We start from the raw sequence: 17,908 nt of genomic DNA, 5'->3' as shown, positions 1-17,908 counted from the left end.
CAAATAGTAACTTTCTGTTTTGCTGGATCCATCTTCTTTATTCTTCAAGACATACAGGTATTCCTATATATAGACTCATTAGTGATACACTAGCAGAAGGTTTTGCTTTCAGGTCGTGAGTTTACCTGCCAGAATCGATCCACAGCAGACATCTTCTGCAGTCACCCTGCATGGCCAGTTGTTCGTGCGTGTACCATTCGAGCCATCAGATCAGTCGAATTCGGATTTGGCTGTCACTTGAGCACACAGGGAAGAGATTTCGATGTCATCTTGCTCCCAAGATATGAAAGAAAGTTCTAATTAGGATCATGTCCAAACACTGATTTTGTAGTGTAATTTGTTAAGTGACATTCACAGTTGAGCTTAGAGATCTAAATGGACAAGTTTATTTCACGCTTGCTTTATTCTGCAATTAAATAGCATAAATCATCACAATTGCATCATGCAAAGGGATGGATTCATTCACATGGGGACAGAGTTATGGAGGATTAGAAAACTACGCTTTTTTTCTACTGAATTCTCGCGAAAATTTCTGGGATTATCATCAATATTTGACCTTAAATTCACAGATTTTTCAGCATCCCTCCATTCCTTCGTTACAGGTTACCTATTGTTGACCTTCCTAGTTTACAAGTCTTTTAGGAAATTACATGAAGAAAAAATTCAAAAGGTGCAAAATCTCGTTCTATCTCAAACCTTTTATTTTCTTGAACCGACTTGGATCTTGCAAGTGGTACAGTTCAGTAATCTAAGATTCCTGTATCTGGTGTTCACTCAACCTGAGGCGCTCAAGGGAACTGAAACCCTCCCCCAACTCCGTCAGCTGTTGCATTTGGCTTTTGTGGGCTAATGGCAATCCATAGCAAAGAGATTATTATGGCAATGAGACCAGACCAAACGAACACAATGGTTGGGGTCTTCCCTCTCCTCCCCATCAAGCCCTTGGCAAAAGGATACAAATGAGCCAACACCCAGAAACTAAAGAAAGCTCCGCCAACAAACTTACTCCACTGCGGAACTGTGCTATAAATCGTCCTTACAAAAGCAAAGGCCATGGCAATTATGTTTGTCATGGCAATAACAATGGGCATAATCATCAAAGATGTCCACTTTACAAGATACAAGTCTGCATAGATATCGTCAACTTCATCTCCTGCAGACTTGGAAGTCAATGTGAAAGATATCTCAATTCCTGCAATCACCTTGAGAAGGCCTTGCATGACAGCCGCAAAGTGGGCACTGGTTCCAGAGATGAGCCAGAACTGTTCGTTCCTCCACCACTCTTCCAACTCTATACCAGACCATTTCACCTCTAGAATAGCCAGAACGACGAGGCAAATAGTTATGAGTAGCAAGTAGATTAAAAATGCAACGTCCAGAGTTTGGACAATGAAGTATCCTGAAAAAAGTGAGAGTGCAGGGAGAAAGCAATAGACGATCAAGAAAATCGAGGTGAATGGGTAGATGCCAACATTAAGATAAGCAAAGCGCTGGAGGAGTTTAAGACGCCTACTGGCCAAAAAGGCATTGTTTCTGGAGAAGAAAATCTCAACAGAGCCAGTTGCCCAACGAAGCACCTGGTGAAGACGGTCAGTAAGGTTAATTGGAGCTGAGCCACGAAATGCATCGCGCTTGGTTATGCAATAGACAGAACGCCAGCCACGGTTGTGCATTCTATAGCCTGTCACAACATCTTCCGTGACTGAACCATAAATCCAACCCACTCTGTCCCCCCATTCAGTCTTGTCCTCATACCTAATATACACCAGCAAACAATAATAAGATAGAAGGGAATATCTTGTAATCTATATATATATCTTGTTGTTGAGAACCAAACAAAGAGTCACAGGCACAGATAATGTTGTAATCGATGGCTAGAGTTGATTGATCACTGATGAAATGAAAAGTTTATCATACCAGCAAGAAATGACAGACACAGCTTCAGCAACTGTAGTGGCTTCAAGTGGTTCACGAGGGACCCTCAAAGCACCAGGAGGACGGCCATGCTTGACAGCAGGATGATCAGCTAGCGGCCGGCCTTGGAACTCGGCAATAGGAATAGATTCAGCCAGCAATGTAGAATTCCCAAACCGCTTGGGTAGCAGATTGAAATCAAGATCAGGATCAAATTCGGAAGTTGCTAAGGGAAGCGTCTCTGAATCTTTCTTTTCCTCCGTCTTGTTTGTATTGGGTGGATCAAATCCGTATAAAGCAAATCTTCTAAACATGCAACCCGTTCCAACATAAACCGGGCCCTGTAATGCATAGACTCATGTAAGATCAATCCATCGCTGTTAATGTGTGTTTTCTTGTGATTAAAAATGGCAATAATTATATATATTAGTCTTAATTATTTCGTTAATTCTCAAGTACCTGAACACCATCAAGGGCACGCATGTTTCCATCAAAAAACACAGTATTGCGATTAGCATATCTATCATTAGGATCAATGCCCTCAAATCTCTGAGGGAACTGTATATAGCAGATATTTTCACCTCCTCTGTCCATCATGAAGCACATTCCTTCCCTGATAGCTTTGCAGTTGTAGATGTAGTGATCGCAATCTAAGTTGAGAATGAATGGACCATTGGATAGAACGGCAGATGCTCTTACAAGAGCATTCATGGCACCAGCTTTTTTGTTATGGTCATAACCAGGCCTCTTTTCTCGTGAGACGTACACAAACATAGGTAGACGTATATCCACATCTGTGAAGTCTATCATCTTATCATCCGTTCCTCCCGTCAGTGGGTCAGGGCTAGGAGGCTTCAACATCACCTGCATCCACATGATCACAAATTAACATTATATACATATATATTATTGTCAAATTATTTAGAAGACAGGTTTATGATCGAGGAAATACAAAATGATCACGAAGTAGTTTAGTACCTGAAGAATTCCAGCATGGTCAACTTTGGAATGTTCGGCAGCTGGGGACGCCCAAGTTCCGGGCCAATGGGTGCCATCAGCCATCCATGTAGCTTTCGGGACCTTTATTGGCTCCAAAGGATCACCTCCACTCTCCCTTATGTGCTTCAACATCTTCATTTCCTCCCTTGCATTGAAAGCATCCGATCTCCTCCTTATAGAATCTGGAAGCCCATTGATCCTCACCTTGAATTCATCGTACTCCCTTTTCATCTTCCTTCTATCTTTGACAAAATCAGGCCTGCTCTTGTTCTTGGTTGGATCAACTTTTAGGTTGAAGTAGGTTTCAGGGTTCCTTGGCTCAATATTATGTTTTCGACAGAATGGAACCCACAAATCGGCAAAGCTTGCTGCCTCGGCCATTGCCTCAAAAGTGAGGAGCGCAGCTCCATCATCTGAGATATAGCATGCCACCTTCTCTACAGGATAATCCACAGAGAGAATGGAAAGGATAGTGTTGGCTGTGACAAGTGGTGGCTCTTTATCAGGATCAGCAGTGGACACAAAGAGGTCAACACCAGGGAGATCAGATCGGCCACTGGGATTGGAAGGCGATGGCATGTCAAACTTGTCACGGAGGACCTCAAGATCAGTGGACCGGTTCATAGGATGAAGTTTGGGAATTATATCCAGGATCCATGAGAAAGCAAACCACACTTCACAAACCACTGACATACCCCACAACCATCTTGCATCATCATTTGGATTCACTATTCGCCAATGCAAGAAGAAACCCAGGACCACCATTCGAATTAAAATCAGCAACCTGCAAATGTATATATATACACATAAGGAGATGTTGTACTAGCCTACCATTTTATCATTTTCATTTGTATTTGTATAGTTCAGAAATGTTATGGAAAATGCCAAGATTTATGGATTATTTCCCGTGTGTTTAGTTTAAATACTCCATAGCCTAATATATAGTTCTCCAGCTGCCACCACGAATGACAGCTTTATTTGGGCCTCGGAAAGCTGGATGGTACCCTTTGGAAGCCATTTAGTATGGGATCATAACTATGGGGTTGCACTTGCATTACAAACTCAGTAAGAATTCACAGAACAGCACTTGTCCCTTTTCTATAGGAACTCCTTTTTATAGCAGTTCATATTAGTGTCCTCTAAATTAACTGGGACATTTAGTTTATAGTGAATTTATCCAAAATTAAGACAAAGATAGATGTATGTTACCTGTAAGGGCTGATAACGGCTTGGGAGATTGGCTGTTCGCGACTGAGGGGCTTCCAAGGCTTGTCCATATTTTCTAGGACGCCAACCGGAAACCCTTCGTCGCCATCATCACCATACATGTCGTCTTGGGGCCAAAAGGCATTCCCATAGCCGTAAGTACCTTGTGTCTCAAACAACCACCTGTTGTGATCGAAATCTCCATTTTGGTTTCTCTTCATCATTGTCATGTTATTGTGATCACCACCTTTACTTAGAGGTGGCAATGGCAGCGCTCCACTGGAAAAATTTGGTATTTCATCATCGTAATCACCCGCCTTGTACTGTTCCTTGCAACCTGGACACAAACCGGTTTCTTTTTGGGCGTCCATGTAGCAATCCCTGCAAATTTTGAGCCTGCAAAGCAAAATTAATTAATTAAATATGTTTCTGTAATTATGTGATAAAAACATGCATGCATGCTTGATGATTAATTATACCTGCATTCACAAGGTATGACATCATTTCCTCTCTCATCCTGCATGATCTTGCCATCACAAGCAGGCATTGCACACGAAGAGCCCTTGGATCCAGCCATCTGAGGATGAGACGCCTCCGATTCTATCACATTGTCCATGAGATAGGCACGCGTAACGCTATTGAACCCGCCTGTAAAAAGAGAGTTGGAAACGTATTGCTCTTCGGCCTTGACTGGCCCCGACGTGTCCATTGGCTGATTGTCGGGTGTGAGAGGAATCTGCACAGAATAGTTCATGTAATCCCCACCGGATAATTCTCCAGAAATATCAATGTCATCTCTTGATAGACTAACAAAGCGACCGCTTGAAGTTCGTCTAGCGAACTTGACAGTTTGGCTGTTGGAACCACGATTTCCCTGCTGGGAGCTGCCGTTGTTAGTGCTTACTGGGCTACGTATGGCCTTCTTAGATGGTTGGGAAGATAGAGATGCCATTAAAACCAATTAAATAATATGAGGCTGCTGCTGCTGCTGCTGCCTGCTTGTTTAATGTTTCTTGACTAATAACCTAATCGATGACACAATAAAAACGCAACATAACAGCATTTGCGCCTCATCATCATCATGAATTTCTTGTATGAATGCATGTAATCATAGAAAAACTCACCAGAGAAATGAAAAGCCAAAGAGAAGAAGAAATTAAACTCTTGGATTGGAGAGAATATATTGGTTTGAAAGAGGATGTATACATATTTATATACCTTTATATATAATTGCGTGCTAGCAACTTATACGTACCTACTTAATTAGTGTGCGATTTATTGAGTTGAAGGGAATTAAGACAGAAAAGAAAGATATGAGATGAGAGTAAAGGAATTGAAGGTGGAATTGTTAGGTTGAACAAGGATTAATGCATGGTTAAAGGTGGGTGGGAGGCACGTCGGAGTGATGAATATGCATGATAAGAAAATAATCGGAAGCTAGAGGTGGTGGAGGTGGGATTTATCGGCAGCGACAAAGTCTAAATATTATATTTAAATACTATGGATGAAGGAATAGGAAGGGATAGCAAGCAAGTAGTAGTGCAGGCACGCTTCAGCACATCCCCCCCTCCCCTGATCTCTCTTCCACGTCATATGTATATCATTAATTATGACAATCTATTTGGTTTATTGAAGGATTTATTATAATTATATGCCTCGGTGATTCATTTTTCATGCAACATCCAAGAGACAAGCCTGTCTGTCACAAGCACTATGCAATTAATCAATTGTCAAGTGTCTTATCACACGAATCGAATTTTGAATCCATGATCACTACATATTCAACGTTTTCTTTTAGATTTCCAAACATGTATATAAACTTTTTCACCATGTAAACAAAGCTTCACAAGACATCATTTATATCCTAACCTAATAACTATTTTGGGAAGCAAATCTCAGTAATGATAGGAATTTATTTCCAGATCTGAACAGTCCTTTCAAACTAATTATTTGTCTAACAATGAAAAGTTATACTTAATTATATTTTAGTTGTAATAGTTCTCACGTCGGCGGGTGAGGGGTGTGTTGCTGGCCTTATAAGTAGTACTGGTTGCCAACTTGTTATACGCGTTTTGGGGTGTCAGGCTCAGAAATGTAACGGCTCGGCCCAACTTGTCATATATTGTCCGCTTTGAGCGTCTGGCCTAACTTGCCATATATTGTCCGCTTTGGGCCTTGCTGCCCTCATGGTTTTGTTCCTGGTGACGTGAGCCCATTTCTGAGCCTGACGTCCCAAAACGCATATAACAAGTTGGCAACCAACACCACTTATAAGGCCAACAACACACCCCTCACCCGCCGATGTGGGATCTTACAATCCATCCCTTTAAAGAGCCCGACGACCCCGTCGGCACAACTGGACAGCCAGTGAGGTCGGCTTTGATACCAAATGTAACGGCCCGGCCCAACTTGTCATACATTGTCCGCTTTGAGTCTTATCGCCCTCACGGTTTTGTTTCTAGTGACACGAGCCCATTTCTAAGCTTGACGCCCTAAAGTGGACAATATATGGCAAGTTGGGTCGGGCCGTTACATCAGTATACATAGCTTCTTGAAATTTCATTCAAAATCGCAATATAAACTGCAAATCTCTATCCAAAATTATTAAAATTAGCACTTCATGCAATCACACAATCTCGCTAATAAATATTTTCACCAACTTTGCATATCCATAAGTAATTTTAACCGGTAAAAAATAGATTAATTTTGTCAACATATCTTGTATCAAATTATAACCTCTTTAACTCTCAGGCAATCTTATTATGAAGCCCATAGTAAATTTTTTTCACTTTCATTTTGGAATCAACAGTGGTTGTAGCTGCTTGGCTTGCAAATTATGGTCTTGCTAGAAATCCATTCTTGACCCTTGACAGTGTTTCGTAATTTCCATGAGTTGTAATAATGGATATGAACATAAAAATAATCTTGACCCTTGAGCACCATTCTTGTGCATGCATATATATACATGGATGGATGATTTAATTACAAATTATAACCATCGATTCTGTTTCGTGAAGCAAATTAATGGATCAATTATCAAGAACAGAATTATGGAGCTTGGTAGGGATACGTACGTGTGCTGTGTTTTTTGCGTGGATGCAAGTACTTAGGGTTTATTTTATTTGACCATTAACGTTAAGAGAAGAGAATCCGACGTGACACATGAGATAGAAATCCATGAAGGAGGAGCAGAAGACGACCGAATATATCATCATTCTACTCAGTCCAGCACGGGCACAGCAGCGGCGGCGGCGGCAACAACAACAACAATAATAATAATAATAATAATAATAATAATAGAGATGATGCCTTGCACCATCAGATCAAATCAAAGATGATGGGTTCCCACTTTCTATACCCAGATATCCCAGAATCTAAAGTAATTACCTTTTAATTAGAGCTCCTTGATTAATTGGTTACTACTTAGTGCATCGTTCGTTTGCGTTCTTCTTCGGGGAGACACATACAAGCTGAGGCCCACGAAACGGAGCATGATTGAGACATTAAAGCCCATCATGAAAGGCCTCACAAATGCAGACAAGGCCCAATGTTATTCCGCTCAAACATAGATTCAAACAAGCGACTTGGAGGCCCTCCTTGATTAATTTATTCTTTTTTTAACCGAGAGCGAGAAGGGGCACAGAATGGCGAGCGGTCCCAGTCAAATGATTCCTCGCTTTTTGATCAAGTCAACTTAACAGCCAGCTGCCAAGATTGACAAACACTCTTAATCTTATCTTTGCTCTCTTTGTTTCTGTACCCACTTTTCCAACTCCTTTTCTTTCCACTCACACACATGTATATTCTTTTCCTTATTCAATGGTTGTTACTTATCTAAATAATAATATAAATTATATTATAAAATTTTATTTAATAATTTAAATTTTTAGGTTGAAATGATTTTTTTTGATATAATATCAAAATCTCGATAATTTAATGATTAGAAGTTTAAATCTCATCATCCCTATTTATTTAATAAAATTAAATATAAGATAATATAAACATATTCAAATTTTAAATCTAAAAAGTTTTTATTTAAAAGAATATATTAAAAAATAATATAAATTATATATAAAATCTTACTTAATTTAAACTTTTAAATTGAAATTTACTTTTCTCTTCCTACTTTAATGTGTGTTAGCATTTCTGGTCCAAAGTTTCAGGCAGAGGCCGGGAATTCCAGTCCGGCGCCGTCGAGCCTCGTGGAGAAAATCGTCACACTCAAGTAATCATCAGGTCATCCCCCTTGACAATCTTACCAAACTGTACTGTGGTGTTGTAATAAATTGACTACAATCAATGACTCTGACCTCAGCCCATAACAAGAACAGGAACCGAACAGAACAGGTGGATACACCTCCACTTGCCACACGTCACGTCATAGGAAACCAACTGTATCCTATTATTATATATAAATGTAAAAACCATATAAAAAATATCGAGAATTTTTCATATTCTTATTAAATCTAATCTAGATTAATTTTAAAATTTCTTAAATTAATTTTTTTTATCTAACTTAAATTTTTAATTAAATCATATAAGAGCTAAATTTATTTAAATTAATTCATTTCATAGGTCTAAATAAAAACTTAATAATCAATAAAGATAGAACTTAGCTTTAAAAAAATTTCAAGATGATAATTTTTTTAAGATATTGAGATAAAGATAAATTTGATCGACCTCGGCCCTCTCACAACCAGGGTCATGGATTCTATTAGGTTTAATAAATTTTTTTATTTAATTATATAATAAAAACATATACTCACAAAATTAAATACCAACCTAAAATATAGACATTTTATTTGAGACAATTATACCTAGAAAGCAAACAAAAAATCAATAATGAAGTCTCTTTCTCAACAATCCAATATTAAATAATAAAATTAGAAATAATAAATTAAAAAAAAAACTTATCTATCGATGGGTAAACTTGTCAAACTTGTGAATTGGATAAGTTAGGCTAGTACGCCTAATCTGTTAATGGATTATGGAATTCATTGGATTATAATTTGTATTTTTTAAAAAAATTATTTTTTATTTAATTATATGATAACAAAAATAAATGATTACAAAATCAAACACCAACCCAAAACCGAGATTTTTTTTTAGATCACAATAATCTTATAAAAAATAAAACAAAACCAATTATGAAAACTGAATTCTCAATTGACCCATTATCTTAAGATTTCAAAAAAAATGTAATTTAAAAATGTTAAACTTGCTAGACCAACAAACCAAGTCAACCAACAAAACATGTGAATAGATTCATAGACTTTATAAAATCTAATACTATAATTTTTTTTTAAAAAAACTATTTTCTTTAACTATAAGAAAGAAATAAATGATAAAAAAATCAAATCCAATTAAAATAAACAAACACCCCCACCAAACTCATAAACTAGGGTAACATGGGTTACCCTAACAAACTATACTAACCTTATAAAAGGGGAAAATAAAAAAAAATAAGTTGTGAGGTCAAAATCTCTATGATCCTAATATTAAGAGATGAAATCAACAAAAAACAATTTGAAAAAAAAATCATATGGAAAAGAAAAAAGAAAAATATAAAAAGAAAGAAAGTAAAACATTGTTGATTACTATTGTCATTCACAGTACAATGTATGTAGGTGCATAGTAGTTTTCTCACACCTTTTAATTTTTAACTATACTAGAAAAAAATAAACAATAAAAGTCAAGTTAAATTAAAAAAAAAAAAAAAAAACAACCCACCAAACTCGTAAACCAGGACAACTTGGGTTACCTTAACAAACCCGTAATCCATGCTAACGTTATATAAAGACAAAATAAAAGGAAGCAAATTGCGAAACTAAATTTTAAATTATTTCAATTTTAAAAGATAAAATCAACAAAAATAAAATTTGAAAAAAAATCATAACAAAAGAAAAAAAAAACTGTGAATTACTATTGTAATTCATAGTGCAATGGGTATTAGGTAAATAGTAGTTTTCCTCTCATCTTTTAATTTTTATTACTTCATAAAGTCTAATAACATGATTTTTCTTTAAAACTATTTCTTTAACAATATGAACAAAAAAAAAGACTATAAAAAAGCTAACTTCAATTTTTTTTTTTTTTAAAAAAAAAAACTTACCAAATCTATAAATTCGGACAACCTGAGTTACCTTGACAAACTTGCAAACCACACTAACCTCATAGAATGACAAAATAAAAAAAAAATTACAAAGTTAAATTCTCAACCATCTCAATATTAAAAAAATAAGATTAATTTAATTTTAAAAAATCATAAAAAAGGAAAAGGAAAAGGAAAAAAATGGTTCAAGAAAAAAAAAAACAATGTGGGGAAATATTGTAGCAACACATAATATTTTATAAGAAAAAATATAGTGTTTTCCCTCCATGTTTTAGTTTTTCTTTCATATATAAGTCATCATTGAAATTGGATAAAAAATTTGGACAGAGTCAATAAACACTAAAGAATACAATAAAAAGAAAAATTAATGAGATAAAAGGATCTAAAATAAAAAATAAAAATAAAATAAACTAAAGGGAACTGATTTTTTTTTATTAGAAGGTTAAATTAAAATGAAAAATAACTCAAACAAAAAAAATAAAAAAGTAAGGATAAAATTTAAAAAATAACATATCATAAACTTAAATTAACTAATAATATTAAAAATTAATAAAATTTTATAAAAAAGTCAAGAAAAAAAATCTAAAGACAAAGAAGAAAAGTTTTTATCACTTGGTTGCGGGTGGCAGATGCAAACCTAAAAGAAGGTTGTTTTCAAGTATTCTGTGATGTGGATATCATGAAATCACAAAGAATAAATAGTGTATGGACAAGAAGAGAAACAGGAGATGATATTCAAGTATTTAACGGGCTGTAGAATCTTTCATGGACAAGAAAATAGCTGTAAATGTTTGGATAATTAATTTTACACAAATTGCAGAATATATTTCTTTTAAAAAAAAAAAAAACAGAAAGAAAGAAGGAAAGAGAGTACTAATACACATTATTAACATTTTCTATGCTGATATCCATTTATTCTGTTTCCTTTCCTATCCTCTCTCTTTCTCTCCGTCTTCTGAAGTGCCTCATCGACAGTTCACCGTATGACTCGATCGTCTTATATATGGATCCCCGCACCGTCCCAGGGCATTCTTGCTTCTATCGAGCCCTCAAATGTACATTTTACGAAGAAACCTTGGAAACATCTTTCTTTGACCGGTTAAACTTCATGTGGCTACTGACAAGGTGTCCAGCTGAAATAGCGGACATGAGGGAGAGCTCTGCAGCGAGAACGGAACCAGCTACAATGGAGGCCAGAAGCCTTGCGTTTGCTCCCGGGGTCTCTTTGCTAGCACCCTTCACCCCGAGCAGGTTCAAGCATGCTGACTGGGATGCGAGCTGGGTACCTCCTCCAACTGTACCAACCTGAAATGATACGTCATATAAGCAAATTAGATACCAACCACAACATCCTACAACCATCTAACAATTTCAAGTGCCATGCATGTCTGATTTAGAGAGCACAAGCGAGTAAGATAGGAATTATCAATGTGAATTACCTCAATGGAAGGCATAGTCACTGAGACATGAAGATCCTCTCCGCCATTAAGAGGTTCCATCATGGTAATGCAGTGAGAACTCTCTACGTTCTGAGCAGGATCTTGGCCAGTGGCAATATAAATAGCAGAGACAATGTTACTAGCTTGAGCGTTGAAGCCGCCGAGAGCTCCAGCCATGGCAGAACCAGTAAGGTTCTTGAGCATATTAAGCTCTACCAAGGCCCCCACGTTAGTCTTCAACACCTTCCTCACTACATCACCCTTGATGATTGCCTCGCACACTACTGACTTGCCTCTTCCTTCAATCCAGTTGACAGCGGAAGGCTTCTTATCAGAACAGTAGTTTCCTGATAAAGAGCATCATATGTGTGTGTATATATATATATATAGACATCAGTTTCAATACAAATAACAACTTAACACAAAACATGATCATAGAATCAAGCAAAGAAGCTGGCTTACCAGAGATGCCAAGCACGTCCATATCAGGGAAATCATTCTGGAGAAAGTCCAAAACATTCTGAACACCTTTAGAAACCATGTTCATGCCCATAGCATCACCAGTGCTGCAGGAGAATCTCATGTAGAGATTCTTGCCGGCAAGAGCACACTTAATGTTCTGAAGTCTACCAAATCTGCTAGATTTGTTAAAAGCCGTGGACACAGTCTCAAAATTGGCAGGATCCTCCAAGTAGAACTTCAATTGGGCAGCTCTTTTAGCAGTTCCAAACCTCACAACAGGTGCTCTAGTCATGGCATCTCTCAACAACACACTTGTAGCACCACCAGATAAATGAATCGCTTTACAACCCCTATTCGTACTAGCCACCAAGCAGCCTTCAGTTGTGGCCATTGGAACGGAGTACTCCTTGTCATCAAGCAACAAAGGCCCAGCAATTCCTACAGGGATCTGCACATACCCTACTGGCATCTCACAGCACTGCCCCAAAATAGACTCGTAATCAAAACCCTCCAAGGGCAATCCAGATAAAGACTTGCAAGTAATCCTCTGCAAAGCCTCGCGCCTTATTGCCGCAGCACGCTTGCAATCACCCAATTTAGACTCGAGTGAATATGACGGGGTTTTTCCAGCCACCACAGAGTTGATAATCTCCTCATCTTCTTCACATAAAGTGGTAGGAAATGGGATTTCATCGACCACCTTAGGCTTGAGGGGAGGAGAAGGAACCACGGCGAGTTTTTGAGTTGGTGCAGTGCAATCAAGAGCCTGTCCGCAGGGAACTTTGCGGGCATCTTCTTCGAGAAGATCTTCTTCGTCTTCGTCTTCGGCAGCCCAGACATCAGGAGAAGGACGGAGGATAAGGGACTGAACGAAGTCGATGCCGAAGAAACCAAGCATATAAATGAAAGAAGCGACAAAGGCAAAAATAGCAACGATGTCGGAGAGGGTGACAAGATGAAGAGGAGTAGAATTGCGAATCTTCTCACGCCAACGAGTAAGCAAGAAATAAACAACGGAGAAGAAAACGGTGAAGAAGAGAGCGTTGGTTATATATAAAGGAAGGGGTAAGGCATCGGATGCTTTTGGGCCAGTCGTTGCACTACTTTCGTCGTGATCAGTGAATTTACGAGAGGGTTTGGTGGTGGTGGTCGATCGCCGACGAGTCCCCTCCATTATGGCGGCGGCGGCGGTGAATGGGAACCGGGCGGCGGATCGAGAAATGAGAAAGGCAGAGAATAGAGGGAGTTTGTTAGCGTTGTGTGTTGGGTCTGGATGGATGGTGAAGCAATGGAGTAGAAGCGGGCATATATATACAACTACTGGTGGTGACTTTTGGATTAATATCTATCCTAACGCATCACGCTGATATAAAAAAAGGCAACATGCAGAAAAGTATGAAGAAGGGAATTTGCATGTGGCGAAGGAGGACAAGGTCCCAATATTCCATTGCATGAGTCAAAGCTGGCGAAGTTGGGTGCCTGTTCATTTCTTGTACCTTTCGCAGCTGCTTCTTGATTTTATGGGACAGTACCGTTTGTAGCCTGCCGTTGCCTCACCACTCTCTTGGACCAAACCTCTCCCCTCCTGTCTCTATTCTTCTTAAATATCGGAGGGGCACTCCACGATATTCTTCAACGCTCGTGTTTGTTTTAACCATGGATGGATAGAGGAGAATTTTGTTTTCTTCCTGGAATCTATATATGTATATTCATTCATTACGCGAAACAGATAAGAGCCGGGTCTAACCACGCGTGTCCACGCACCGGGATTGATTTAGATATCAAAGCAAGCAGCCCTAGCCAGTTTAATTTTCTGCTGGCTGTTGCTTGAGACGTCCGTCCTGATATATTACAGCTTGCATTTTATCCAACAAAACAGGGACCGATGGGGATTTAAGCATTCTCGCGAAGGATTGGTAATTGCCCATGGGAAAAAAACATTGAGTAATCATTAAAACGCACTGTTCCCCTCCGAATGAGTGCTTGTTAGCGACCCCTCTTTTCTGTAGACTATGCTAGGAAAGGGTGAGCGTGTTCTTCTGTTGCTCGTGATGGCGTGGTGCTCATCCCAAACGCATTCAGACTCTATTAATTATGGCCTTCTTATTCGTGAGGCAAGTAGAAGGAGAAAGCTCAACGGAAAACAACCATTAATTTAATGCCACGAGACTTGGTAGATATTATTATGAATGCCATCTGTGTATCAGGTCTTGGATTTGGTTGGTGAAGCCGTAAAGTCTTGATTGATTTGATATATTATTATCTTGGTGATTAAAAAACAATAATAATTTAATATTATTTTTAAAATTAACTTGTATTTTTATCAGTTATTTATATTATTTTTGAATTAACAAAATTAACTAGTTAATTTAACATTAAGTAATATTATTTTTTAATTAACACCGGCTAATTTAAAATCTAGTTTCAACAATAAAATTCATTATTCACGAAATGGGTAAAAATAGAAAGATTAGGAGATGATTATAGATTACATGAAGTAATATTCTAAAACATGTGTAGCTTCTCTCTCTTTTTTTTTTACATGTTTTTCTTCTTTTTTCACCAAAATTGTCTCTTTTTTTTTTAATTATTTTTGTCAATTTTTTTATATTTTGTTTTTTTTTTTACATGTTTTTCTTTCCTTTTTCACCAAAATTGTCTCTTTTTTTTAATTATCTTTGTCAATTTGTTTTTAATATTGAACTGATTGAAAATTTAGTTTTGTAGTTTTTTTTTAAAAAAAAACATTCTAAATTACTACAATGTTTTCCTACAAGGTTTTTTTTAATGAATTTTTTTTTTCAAAATCGTATTTGTCGATTTTTTTTTTCATATTGAGTTGGTCGAGAATTTTGCTTCGTAGTTTTTTTTTAACACACTATGGATTGTTACAATGTTTCCCCACATGGTTTTTGTTTTGCTATAATATTTCTCCACATGTTTTTTTAAAATTATCTTTGTCAAATTATTAATATTGAGCTGGTTGAGAATCTAACTTTAATTTTCCCCATATGTTTTCGTTTCCCTTTTCTTTTCATTTTTGTTTTTTTTTTTTCCAGAATTGTTTTTGTTGATTTTATTTTTTTAATATGCAGTTGGTTGAGAATTTAGCTTTGTAGTTTTTTTTCTGTAAAACACTGTAGATTGCTATAGTGTTTCCCCACATGGTTTTTTTATGATTTTTTTTTTTCAGAATTGTCTTTATCGATTTTATTTTTTTTATATTGAGCTGGATGAGAATTTAGTTTCGTAGTTTTTTTTTAAAAAAAAAACACTGTGGATTGTTATAGTGTTCCCCCACATGATTTCTTTTTGTTAAAATTTTTTTTTAAAAATTATCTATCAATTTTATTATTTTTAGTATTGAGTTAATTAAGAATTACAACTGTAGATTTTCTCATGAAACACTATAAATTGCTACAGTATTTTCCTGTATGGTTTTTTTTTCTTTCGTTTTTTTTTATGATTTTTTTCAAAATTTTCTTTACTAATTTTATTTTTTAATATTAAACTGGTTAAAAATTGAGATTTGTAGTTTTTTTAAAAAAAAATATTATAAATTACAACAATTTTTTCGATATAGTTTTTTTATAATTTTTTTTATAAACCCACAAAAACACATAAACATATCACATGCCCGTGACGGCATCCAGTACATACCAATTCAGATCACCAAATTCAATTATTCAATGGTCCATCCCCAAGTACAGGGTAAAGGTGCCTTTTAAGATGGTGAAAAACAAACAGACATGGTCAAATCTCTTCTCATCACATGCATGTAACTTTTGCTGCTATGATCGTGAGCTCTATCCAGGTTACGATCAGTTGCGAGGGTCAATTCGTCTGAGCTTTTACTGGACGCCATATTGAGCGCTCAATTCTTCATCGATCGGGTGGATCTATACGCTCTGGGGTGTAATTAACAGAGTCTGGTACAGAGGGAAAACAGGATTGCTTGCTCTTAACAATCAAATGATATTAACCCCAAGACGGCAAATGATCAGAACGACTCGCAGATTTCAGAGTCGATGAGGAATAAAACCCTGGAGATTTTGACATGAAGTCTGGCACCGCCCTACAAATTGCACAACCCCATGTCATGTATTTCGCAAATTAATTAGAGAGGTTGGATCCATGTATTCAAGTTGATTATATCATTACAATTATGCGACCATGACCACTACATACTAGTGAGTGATTAAGCTCTTAATTTCCAGTTGACGATAATCAGTGGTGCTTGATGGAAAATGATCTCTCCTACTGTGATTTCACTCTTGCTCCTTCTTTCCATGATCACTGGCTGGCTCCTCATGATCGACGACCTTAATCCTCCCACAAAGTCCATGATATAGATCATGCATGCATGCCCTTCTCTCTTGTAAAGTCGAAGGAATTAAAACATAAAATGCATGCAATCCCGGCATCCCCAGTATCTTAATTCCTCGTATGCACATCCTAGCTAGGTGCTTGATCTGCGTGCTCTTATAATAATTAAGCATATGGGAGGCGCCATGTTAATTGATTGTACTGTTTCTTCTCGTCATCTGTTTTCTTGCCGTGAGACTTCGACATGGGAGGTGGTTGATGCAAGCATTGCACGCAGCGCTTCCCATGGAGTCGGTACGTATTTGTTTTTCATGGTCTTGGATGCCGGAAATATACGATCTGTTTTTAGAAAGAATAAATAAATCCAAATGATAAGATGGAGGGATTGTTCCGTTGTTCATAAAAAAAAGGGTGGACAAAAGCGTATAGTATTGCAGTGGAGGATGAAGACCGGCATTTCAGTGGCGATGAGATAACTACGAATCGTGTTAGTTAACTAATGGCGGCCAATACATATTGATTTGTTTGATAGTCGCTACATCCATATATACTGCATCGATAAATTAAATAATATCAGTTTGACATGCGGCCAGGAACAAAACGTGTCAAAACCATGAATAAATAAAAGTAAAAGCAGGACCTAACCTATTTATTTGATACTGTTAATTAGAAGAGAGCGGGGCGGCACAGCTGGTGGAATAGACGGGTTTTTTAATCTGCAGCTCCGGTCTGTGTATGAAGATGGTAGAACTCCGTGTTTGAATCTGACCTACCTAGCTGCATGCATGGTAGATCCACCGTTAAAATGTCCAGGTATATATCACCACGTCTACAAGCGTCGTTCTCTTCTTGTAGCTAGTGCTATATAACAAGAAGGAACGTAGGTCAACAAGGACTTAAATATATACATGGAGGCCAATGACCATCGATTAATGACCCCTGCTTTTCTAGTCAATTTGTTTGAATACCGAAAGCCATTCCCATTCCCTCAACTCAAGCAAGCAACCAATCAACCATTTACTCGTTCACTGAATTGACCTTCCCCGCCTCGACATCACGTGTTTCGGAATAATGCGTTCCCTATTTTCTTCTAAGGTCTTTTTCTTTATTTATCTTGTTTCAAAATATATTAAAATAATATTTATTTATTTATTAGTCACTTCTTACATCAGCACAACATGAAAGAATACATTAAATGAATCTCGATCAAGATTGCAATCCCAAACAGATCATTGAATAGCTAGATTGCAGGGCCCACAGCGATCACATTTTCTAGCATTACAAAATCACATGTTGATGGTGTCCGAATATCATAAACGTAGCATGCGACCATTTCTTTGTATTAAATCGGACATCATTCCCTAATTCTACGTAATTTACTTTGGAGCTCGGCCGTCGATTCTGGGAAATAATAATTTAATCCGCTTGCTGAATTTGTCTTGCGCTTGTT

At 37.2% G+C, this 17,908-nt stretch overlaps 2 protein-coding genes across 2 annotated transcripts; both read right to left on the bottom strand.

Annotated features, from left to right (window-relative positions):
• Positions 1-517: 517 nt before the first annotated feature.
• LOC118032271 (cellulose synthase-like protein D4) lies at positions 518-5,238 on the bottom strand. Its single transcript, XM_035036925.2, has 6 exons — positions 4,599-5,238; positions 4,123-4,515; positions 2,893-3,697; positions 2,374-2,778; positions 1,918-2,255; positions 518-1,755 (listed from the first exon to the last, which is right to left on the bottom strand). Exons 1-6 carry the CDS (start codon positions 5,069-5,071, stop codon positions 789-791), a joined length of 3,381 nt encoding a protein of 1,126 aa, XP_034892816.1. The 5' UTR covers positions 5,072-5,238; the 3' UTR covers positions 518-788.
• Positions 5,239-11,009: 5,771 nt separating this feature from the next.
• On the bottom strand, positions 11,010-13,543 carry LOC118032272 (3-hydroxy-3-methylglutaryl-coenzyme A reductase 1). Its single transcript, XM_035036928.2, has 3 exons — positions 12,133-13,543; positions 11,671-12,017; positions 11,010-11,536 (listed from the first exon to the last, which is right to left on the bottom strand). The coding sequence occupies exons 1-3, from the start codon at positions 13,304-13,306 to the stop codon at positions 11,294-11,296; spliced, it is 1,764 nt and encodes a 587-aa protein (XP_034892819.1). The 5' UTR covers positions 13,307-13,543; the 3' UTR covers positions 11,010-11,293.
• Positions 13,544-17,908: the final 4,365 nt, after the last annotated feature.

Source organism: Populus alba, chromosome 9 (genome assembly GCF_005239225.2).
Source record: "Populus alba chromosome 9, ASM523922v2, whole genome shotgun sequence".
Classification (NCBI taxonomy): domain Eukaryota; kingdom Viridiplantae; phylum Streptophyta; class Magnoliopsida; order Malpighiales; family Salicaceae; genus Populus; species Populus alba.
Note: the sequence above shows the minus strand (reverse complement) of the source record. Positions and strands in the feature narration are given on the sequence as shown.